This window comes from Impatiens glandulifera, chromosome 6 (genome assembly GCF_907164915.1).
Source record: "Impatiens glandulifera chromosome 6, dImpGla2.1, whole genome shotgun sequence".
NCBI lineage: Eukaryota > Viridiplantae > Streptophyta > Magnoliopsida > Ericales > Balsaminaceae > Impatiens > Impatiens glandulifera.
Genome location: NC_061867.1, coordinates 21,598,330 through 21,608,580, shown reverse-complemented (window position 1 = coordinate 21,608,580; position 10,251 = coordinate 21,598,330). Strand labels below are relative to the sequence as shown.

Here is a 10,251-nt window from a genome sequence, read left to right as displayed (position 1 = left end):
TTGTTTAGTTTGGGACCATTAATTTTTTTTTTTTGAATACTTTTCAGCTAACTATTTTGTATATACTTTTATTATTATTATTTTATTTTGATCTTCTTTTTATGTTATGTTTTTCTCGTTTTGTTTAAACAATTTTTATTCCAATTTTATTGATTAGTTTGAAAAGAAAAAATATTTATTCTATGACTTTTAAGATATATATATATATATGTAAGAAATTTAAAATAAATGTTCTTCTCTCTATTTATACATGAGTAACCTAATAAGTTCTCTATTTATACATGAGCAACCTAATAATTTCTAAAGTACAAATTAAGCAAGAGACTCCATCTTTGTGTTGAGTGCAAAATGAATATCATATCTTCACTGGATTCCCTTTTCTCTCCCAACAAATTTTATCATACTGAGAAGTCGCGGATCGGCTGCAATCAACAATTGCGGAGTATGCCAGTTGGTTTCTTCGTTGGCCACCAACTATCATGGCAAACCAAAGTTTCAAAGAACAGACATTGTTGGAACAAGCAGCTGACCAACTGCAGCATGAGTACCATATTGAACGAACTCAATGATGATCAAACCATAGTTAGACGAAGTGCTAACTATGCTCCAACCATTTGGAAATATGAATACATACAATCACTTAACAGCAATTATGTTGTAATATACATATATATTATATTAATCTATAAATGTATTTTATTTATATGAGTTATATAGTAATATAATATTATTCATGTTATAGGGAGAAGACTATGTGAAGAAAGCAGCAAAGCTGAAAGAAGAGGTGAAAATAATGATGCTAGAGAAGATGGAAACCCCATTCGAGAAATTGGAATTCATTGACACAATCGAGAGACTTGGAGTATCTTATCACTTTGATAAAGAGATAGAGAGTTGTTTGGATGCAATATACAATGAAACAAATTGGTCAAATGAAGTAGTTGATTTAAATGAAACATCTCTCAGATTCAGACTCTTCAGACAACATGGTTATAATGTTTCCCCCGGTTAGTAATTTATATAAATATATTTACAGCCTTCAAAGAAATGTCCAAAAAATGGTGGTCCTTAATATTATTTTAAAATATTTTAAGTTAAACTAAAATACATTTGATTTATCAAACTAAATACCTCTCAAGAAAGAGGTCAAATAAATAACTAAAAATATTATTCATCTGTACTAATTACCTATAAAAGATCAAATTGGTTCGACAATAAAATGTTAAAAATGACAGTAAAAGGTTTAAAGAATGTGTGGACTAATTACCTGGTTATATTTGCAGAGGATTTCAACTTATTTAAAGACAAAGATGAGAATTTCAAGGAGTCCTTGCACGAGGATACTAAGGGATTGTTGTCCTTGTATGAGGCCTCATTTCATGGCTTTGAGGAAGAGAGTATATTGGATGAGGCCGAAAAGTTTGCGAAGAAACATTTGTGTGAAAATCTAAACAAATTACAGAATCCATATTTGGCTATGCTGGTGAATCACGCTCTTGAGCTTCCCCTCCATTGGACAATGGAAAGATTCGAGGCGAGATGGTTCATTGATGCTTACGGAAAGAGAGAAGATTTCAATAAAGTCCTCCTTAATTTTGCTAAGTTGGATTTTAACATGGTGCAAGCTATACACCAAGAAGACCTTAAACATGTATCAAGGTGGTTAAGATCAACCCTTATTAGGGATAGTTCAGTCTTATAGATGCCTTATTATTGAAGATGATTAACCCCAAAATAAAAAGTAGCATATTATAATTTCTCATTTTCAATTACAATTTATCTCACATAGAATCATAAGTTTTTTCCTTCAAAAAATGTTAAAATATTTTAATTACTTAAATTTATAATGCAGATGGTGGGAGAACTTTGGATGGAGCAAGAAATTGCCTTTTGCGAGAGACAGAATTGTTGAATGTTACTTATGGTCCTTAGCAGAGGTGTACGATCCACGACCTGAGTTTCAATACTATAGAAGGATGGCCACAAGAGTCAACCAAGTAGCCACATGCCTTGATGATATTTATGATGTCTTTGGCACATTGGAAGAACTCGAGCTTCTAAATGATGCATTTCTCGGGTGAGATTTCATGTATCCTGTACATTTTAATAAACAAATACCATTAGAGCTAGCATAAGAAGTCATTTTTATAAACAAATATCAGAGTGGTTTAGTGGAAAGAGTCGACCTAAGTGACCAAAATATCACATATTCGATTCCCACTGGATCGCTTTGAATTAAAGCGGATGATCATTCTTGTGGGGTGTCATTATGACTCTCTATACTTCAAAAAAAAAACAAAGAAGTCAATTGTTGCAAAGACTATATTTGTATAACACATTAAGAGAATACTTTATCTATGTGTACACTCATACGACTTAATAGGTGGTTAACTGATAATATCTCTCGATATTTTGGTTAAACTAACTCTATGTGGTATATGCCATTTGATTTGGAAGGTGGAACGTTAATCTTGCAGTAACAATGCCAAATTATATGAAGATATGTTTCCTTGGCAATGTCAATTTGGTCAACGAATTGAGTTACGAGACTCTTAAGGAGATTAATGTTCATGCCCTCCCTTACCTTATTAAAGCGGTACTTTTATTTTTATTTCCATGGAAATTAAGTTCTACAATCTCTTCATGTTGTATCATAATTCTTATCTAATAACTTCTTATGATCATCAAGATCATTTTATCCATTTATTACACTTTTTGTATCTATATCTAATTCATTTTATATTTTGTTTTGATATAGTGGACAGATTTAAGTGGGTGTTACATGAAGGAAGCGAGGTGGTTCCATGGGAATTATGTTCCTTCCCTTGAGGAGTACTTGAATCATGGATGGATGTCTGCTGGAACAGCTGTAATGGCCATTCATGGGTATTTCCTCAGTACTTGTGCTTCTGATCCCATCACCGAAGAGGGATTGGAAGCACTTAAAAGCTATGATGATATTATCAAATGGACTTCTATGATTGCTCGCCTACTCAATGATTTGGGAACATCAAAGGCAAATCACTCTATAAACTTTTAGTTTGTTATTTAAGAGTACTAATCTCTAAATGTTCTTCATAATATATTTATATAAGTTCTTGTTTTCTGGGTTTATTTTTGGCTTGTAGAATGAATTGGAACGAGGTGATATACTCAAATCAGTGCAAATTCATATGCATGAAGTTGGTGTCTCAGAAGAAGAAGCTCAACAACATATTAAGAAACTTGTTAGAGAGTCATGGAAGAAGATAAATAGAGCTCGTGCAAGGCCCGATTGTCCATTTGGTAAGAAGTACGTGGATATAACAACAAATATTGCGAGGGCAGCTCATTATATGTATCAATACGGAGATGCGCATGGGAATAACATTGAAGGAAAAAACAAGGACCGTGTCGCATTGCTCCTCATAGAGCCAATTCAGCTTTCCTTTGAATGATGTGAAGTATTCAAATCTATATATATGAGAGTAATGTAATTTGTGATGAATATGTGTTGGTTGATGTTCATGTATTCATCTAATGATCAATAATATTGTGTAGTTTTAGTGAAGAGGCCACCAACATACCATGTCTATATTCGGAGAATTATAAATTTAAATCTCTTTATTTCTCATCATATTATATATATTCGCATAATATTTTCCTGTGGGAAAAGAAGTGGAGTTGATATAAATATTGTTCTTTCTAAAAGCTTAAGGTGAGGAGAAAACAAATTTTATTTTACTTTTAGCCACGCATAATACACATCGGCCATAATGACTCGCCCTAAATTGCAATTTGTCGTACCTTGACAAGTAGATGATATAAAACACCCGATCAGAACTGACATGAAACCAAACTTATTTTGTAAGGAAAAAATTGTAACACTTAAACTTTTCACTATTTAAAAAAAAAATGGCAACATTTGCATTCCAGTCACTACTAGTAATATGAGGAGCAAGAGAGACAAGAGATATTGTCGGTATTGTTAATTTATCGTCGCTAATAGCCAAGGTTAACATACCCGTCGTCAACCCACACTATTGGTTCCATGGCTAAAGTATAGCTACAGAACCAGAACCAAGTACAGTAGTATTGAGTGGTTACAGAAATACAGTTGTAATTTTGTGCTTATGAAGTGGCTACGGGATTTAATAACCGTTGCTAAAATTAGCTACATTAGTTTTCAAATTTCTCAAATAAGATTTCTTATTAGTGAAACTAAATCAATCATATTACTAAAAAAAAGTTACATAATATTTCTATTAAATACAAACATTATTTTTCAATCTTATAAAATAAAAATAAAATACATGACACTACAGTAATATAGCGACGAAATATGAACATCGCAAACTGTCTCTATTTCTTCCGTCGCAATTATTTAGTCCAGGTTACACTACTGTCGCCAATGGTATATCAATAGTAATAAATTACTATGGCTAAAAGTCTTCTCACAAAAATTAATATTCACCACTAAGATTATTTTTAGTTACTTTTTTCAGTACTATTTGTTTATAATACAATACATCCAAATTTTATAAAATTGAATAATAAAATTATACATTTAAACACAATTATTTAATTCAACTAAACATACATATTTGTTTAGAAAAAGTACTTAAAAAACTGAAACACTATTTGGGAGCCCTCAAATGGAAAAATCATTTCATCATGAAGTAGGAATGTTGGATGCAAAATCAACCAATAAAACAGTATAAAATATGAATATACAATCTTTAATAAATGGATAAAACTGTATAAATATGAATTCTAAATAAATTGTACAACTAAGAATTAAGAAAAAAATATTTTTTTTTTAAATATACTACTCTACAAATAGAAAATGACGATGAAAATTACATCACCATATTATGTATGTCATAGTCAATTCATTTAGAAAATGAATTCTCAGATAAAGACATCGTATAAAACTAACTAAAAAATAAAATAAATTTGCAAATGATATGTTATCTTTACATTAAAAAATTTCTTCTAGAAAGGATAGAAGGTGATACAACATATGCATATAAGAATGTGAACATGTACATGATGAGAACATGATGTAAGATAAAAAAAGTGAACCAATTATGTATAGGCATGGAAAAATGGAACCGACGGTTTGGGTATCCGAAGGAACCGAACCAATCGGTTCGAGTAATTTCTTTGATTTTCGGTTCCGGGGCAAACTCGGGGCAGAACCGATTGGTTCGGGTACCCAATGAATAAACCGAGTCCAGAGCCGAACCAACAAATAATTTACAGATCTACTTCCCTCTTCTACACTTTGGCCGTCTCCTTTGGTTCACTCCATCCGCCGCCCAAAGAACCCGTCTGGTATTCTGGTTCTCTTCGTCCGCCGCCCAAAGAATCAATCTGGAACTCTGGTAAGTATGGTTTCCTCCTCCACCCAAGACAAATATACATTGAAAACTCTATAACCATCTCTAATCCTGAAACCCATTTCAGACCTCCGACGACGACTATAGCTCTCTAGGTTTCAGGCCTCCGACGACGAATATAGCTATCTGGATTTCAGGACTCCGACGACGACTATAGCTATCTGGGCTTCAGGCATCCGTCGACGACTATAGCTATCTTTAATCCAAGTAAGTGCATGTATGAATCAACTAACATTTAAATGTAGGCAAGATTGAATCTTGATTTCTTATCAAATAATGTAGCCTCTGATGATTTGTCTATAGTGTATTCCCTTCTGTTTATGAAACTTGCTAGAGCTGATTCATTCACTTCATTTAAATTCTTCTCTAGATTTTTGTTGTGATGTTTGGTTGATGTTAGGAGATAAATATTATGGTAGTTTTTGATTAATCAAGGTCAAAGTTAAAAAAATTGATGTAATCACTTGCTGAAATTCGTTTTTGCTTTCTGCTGAAAAATCATGTTAGTTTGATAAGAAAATTGAGATCCCATGTTTGGATTTGATGTACTGTTGGAATGGTGTTTGGCATTGTGTACTGGATTAGGATTTCAGGCTGCATTTTGTATTATGTCTATCCCTATTTCAAACTTGTAACATGATAATGCTTTAATTATATATCATATGATGATTTGGTTTAGAATGATTGAAATATACAATTTTTCTGAAATTCTAGCTGTGCAGGTTTTGTGACCTTAGTTTTGTTGTTTTTGGCTTTGCTCAAATGTATTAAATATGTTTCAGATAAGGCTAGATAAGTTTGAAGGCATGTGTGATATCATAAGTCTCCAACCTGAAAATCACATTTCTCTTTGGTTTATTTAAGAACATGTTACTCTTCTTTGTTTGAGTTTTGTTGTGATGTTTATTTGAGTTTTGTTGTGATGTTTGGTTGATGTTAGGAGATAAATTTTTTAAATGCAGAAAATAATAAAGTCTGTAGTATATTGTTCTTCAATTGAAGTTGATGAAAACTTTGTGCTAATAAGAGATTAGAGAACTGTTAATAGCATATTTAATTTCATGATTTCTTTTTATAAAGTCGATTAAGGAGCTTTATCGCATTACAAATATTTACGTTTTACTTAAGATTGTGGTCAACATAGAGAAGTTATGTTACTGTTTATGGCTGCTTAAATGAGTTGATCTTGATACTAAATTATTTTATTGATGACAAAGTTAATTGTAGTGTCAAGTTTATGTAGGTAAAATTATTATGGCTGTTTATGTATCAAATTTTTGTAGAATAAAGAGTTATATTTGAAATAAATTTTATGAATAATCTAATTATAACACAATACTAATTTAGTTATGAAACTTTTCTTCTTAAATAGAAAAGTAGAGCCCTAGTTGGATTTACAAAGAAGAAATGAAGAACAATGAAAAAATGAAAAAATGTGATTATGTATTTTCTTGAATGAATTGTTAATTACAACTTATTTACTCAAGTAGTAGTATTAGAGATAACATCCCATTAGAATACAAGTATTCAAATTTCCCATTGGAAGGAGGTTGTCATTTATTTTATCTAATAATTGTTTGCATCATAAGCAAGTTCTCTACATTAGGAAATGAAGTATTTTAAGTGGATATACATTAGGAAATGTATTTATAGCCAAAGTTCATGAAAATTCATTCTAAACTTTGTGAGTTTGAGTGTAAGAGAGTAGAACGGAATCACTTGTATTTATGATTTTAAAATGCATCCAAACTTGTTTTTGTTTGCTGTACTTGTAGGCTTGTCAGTTTAAATTAGTATTATTTTTTTTGAATAATTAGAGTTATGATCAAGATTGTCCACTTGACGTTTTTTTCTATTTAATTTGTTTTAGTCAAATGAGTCAAACTGAAGAAACTATAAGGACAGCCACTACGGAAGAGTTCTTAAATTGTTTTGATAACACAATAGAATTCGTTAGGGAACACTTGAATCATGTTGAAAATGAAAGAGAAGAGATTAGTGAAAATGCTACTCCAAAATAATAATATAGAAGTACAATTTAGGAGCATTTCACTAAGGAAAGTATTGATGGGATTTCTAAAGCCAAATGTAATTATTGTGGTAAATATTTGGGTGTTTCTTCAATCAATAGAACTTCTCATCTATTTAAACATCATGGAAGATTCAAGAAAGTGCAAAAGGTAGATTTGTTGAAGGAAAAACAAGTTGTTAAGACTGATTCATTTACTGATGAAGAATTTCGAAGACATGTTGTAATGATGATCCTTTTCCACGACTATCCACTTTCTATGGTAGAACACATCAACTTTAGAGATTTACTTGAATATGTTCGTCAAAAACCAATGCGCTTTCCATCAAGAAACACCACCAAAAAAGACGTGTTAAAGATTTATGAGGTTGAAAAGGAGAGAGTGAAGCTTTTGCTAGAAATAAATGAATCAGGAATCGCTATCACCACTAACATGTGGACTTGCACATACCAACAGAAAGGGTATATAGTTGTGACATCACATTTTATTGACGATGTGGTGGAATGTTCTTAATTTGGTATTAGATGATATGATGGAATGTTGTCCTAAAGCCAAATACTTCTTTGGAGTGGTGCAACGCATCTATACATTGTTCTCTTCCGATACAAAGAGATGATTTTTTTTAAGGATAAGGTGTCTGGTTTGACTGTTAAGCCATTGTCACATATCCGCTGGAAAAGTCATTTTGAGAGTGTAAAAGCTATAAAAGAGCAAAATGTACATATAATCGATGCGTTACTTGACTTGGCGGAAGTTGCTGAAGATTCTAAAATAAAAGGTGATGTTGAGATCTTAAAATTATATGATATTGAGAGTTTTGAGTTCTTGCTTGGAATTGTAATATGGTATAACTTGTTACATGCAATAAATGTTGTGAGTAAGTTTATCCAATATGATGATATTGATATTGACATTGCAATCAATCTCTTACAAGGACTTGATCAATTTCTTGATAAGTTTAAAGAAGAGGGATTTTCTAGTGCCATGAATGAAGCTATACAAATGGAAAGTGAAATTGAGATTTAACTTAAGTTTCGAGAAAAATGCATCATTCGAAGAAAAAAATAATTTGATGAAAGTGGCAATGATGATGTGAAATAATCTGGTGAAGAGTCTTTTAGAGTTGAATATTTTTTGTTTATAATTGATTAAGCTCGATCTTTGCTTCAAGTTCGGTTTGAACAATTCAAACAATATCAAGAAATATTTTGGTTTTTATTGAATTTGAAGAAGTTAAAACGTGAGCCTTTAACTAGTTTGATGAAGTCTTGTATGGAGATTCAACAATTTTTGAGTCACGATGGACGTTCAGACATTAATGGTAATGAATTGTATTCAGAGTTGCTGGTAGTGAGATGCTATTTAACAAATGAAAAAATAGTAATTGATATTCTACAATGTCTAGAAAAATTGAATGGTTTATTATGAAATACTTACATTACCTATAAGATTTTGTTAACCATACTAGTTACAGTTGTATTGACAGAAAGAAATTTCTCGAAGTTGAAGTTAATCAAGAATTATCTTAGATCAACAATGTCACAAGATAGACTAAATGAGCTAGCAATGTTGTCGATTGAGAAAAAAAATACTCCGTCAATTAGATTATAAAGATTTGATCAATATTTCTGTCTCTAAAATAGTTAGACGAGTGATGTTTATTTAGTTATTTCAAATATTGTTAACTTCTTGTCTTTTTTATTAACGTGGTATATTATTTCTGGTTTATATACATTTTGCACACATAACTTTACGGCAACAAAATGACCAATTTTTTATATTTTTCTTCAGGCCTTATCGAACACAAATACAGTTCTTCTTATAACCTGATATTGAATATGGTAGTAAATACCTTATAAAATTGGTTGTACATATACTAATTGTTGTGTTAAATTATTTTGACTAACGATATTTTGATGATGAACTTGTGTAAAACTTAAATAAGAATGATGTTAAACCTTCTAATTGTTTTTGTGCATGTGCTTAAAAAATATGCTAAGTAAGACTTAGTTTAAATCAGGCTAATTAGACGCACTGCTAGATACGTAGTTAGACGTGCAATCTAACAGACAGACTAACTAGATGCGCTGCTAGATACATAGTTAGACGTATAGTCTAACAGACACGTAGTTAGACGTGCAGTCTAACAGGCACATAGTTAGACGTGCAATCTAACAGACACGTAGTTAGACGTGCAGTCTAACAGACACGTAGTTAGACGTGCAGTCTAACAGACACGTAGTTAGACGTGCAGTCTAACAGACACGTAGTTAAACGTGCAGTCTAACAGACACGTAGTTAGACGTGTATTCTAACTCCATTAGACTTGGTGGTCTAATGGATCCTGCTATTAGACGTAGGGCGTCTAACTTCCTTAGACTTGGCAGTCTAACGAAGCACGTCTAATGCCTCGCTTCATCAGTTGCTTGAAGTTAACATCCGTCTACCCACGATCAACTAGCTGTACGCTACTCCTGCTCCACTCATCCATGCAGAACAGTACGACAGCCAGTTGCATCCAATGAATGAATTCCACATAAGTAAATATTATTTACACTACTTGTTCCTTACAGGATAGGTCTAGAAGAATATCCGACGCACTACCAGTTCATTACGGCCACGATCCTTGTACACAGAGCTTGTTGTACTCTTATACTATGAAGGCGTTCTAATGGGTGCTTGCCACGTTTCCAAACAGAAAATTCAACTGTTAGTACATGTCTTCTATTTAAAGATCCTCAAGGACAACAGACGAACTTCCTGACATATATTCTATCTTACAAATTACTTGCTTGCTTACTGAGTTTATACATTATATTCAAAGAGAGAAAGATAGAATC

General features: G+C 32.0%; 1 protein-coding gene across 1 annotated transcript; it reads left to right on the top strand.

Moving 5' to 3' along the window:
* The first annotated feature begins 348 nt into the window (after positions 1-348).
* LOC124943345 (terpene synthase 10-like) lies at positions 349-3,437 on the top strand. Its single transcript, XM_047483863.1, has 7 exons — positions 349-657; positions 743-1,007; positions 1,284-1,659; positions 1,853-2,077; positions 2,458-2,596; positions 2,759-3,016; positions 3,129-3,437. The coding sequence occupies exons 1-7, from the start codon at positions 349-351 to the stop codon at positions 3,435-3,437; spliced, it is 1,881 nt and encodes a 626-aa protein (XP_047339819.1).
* Positions 3,438-10,251: the final 6,814 nt, after the last annotated feature.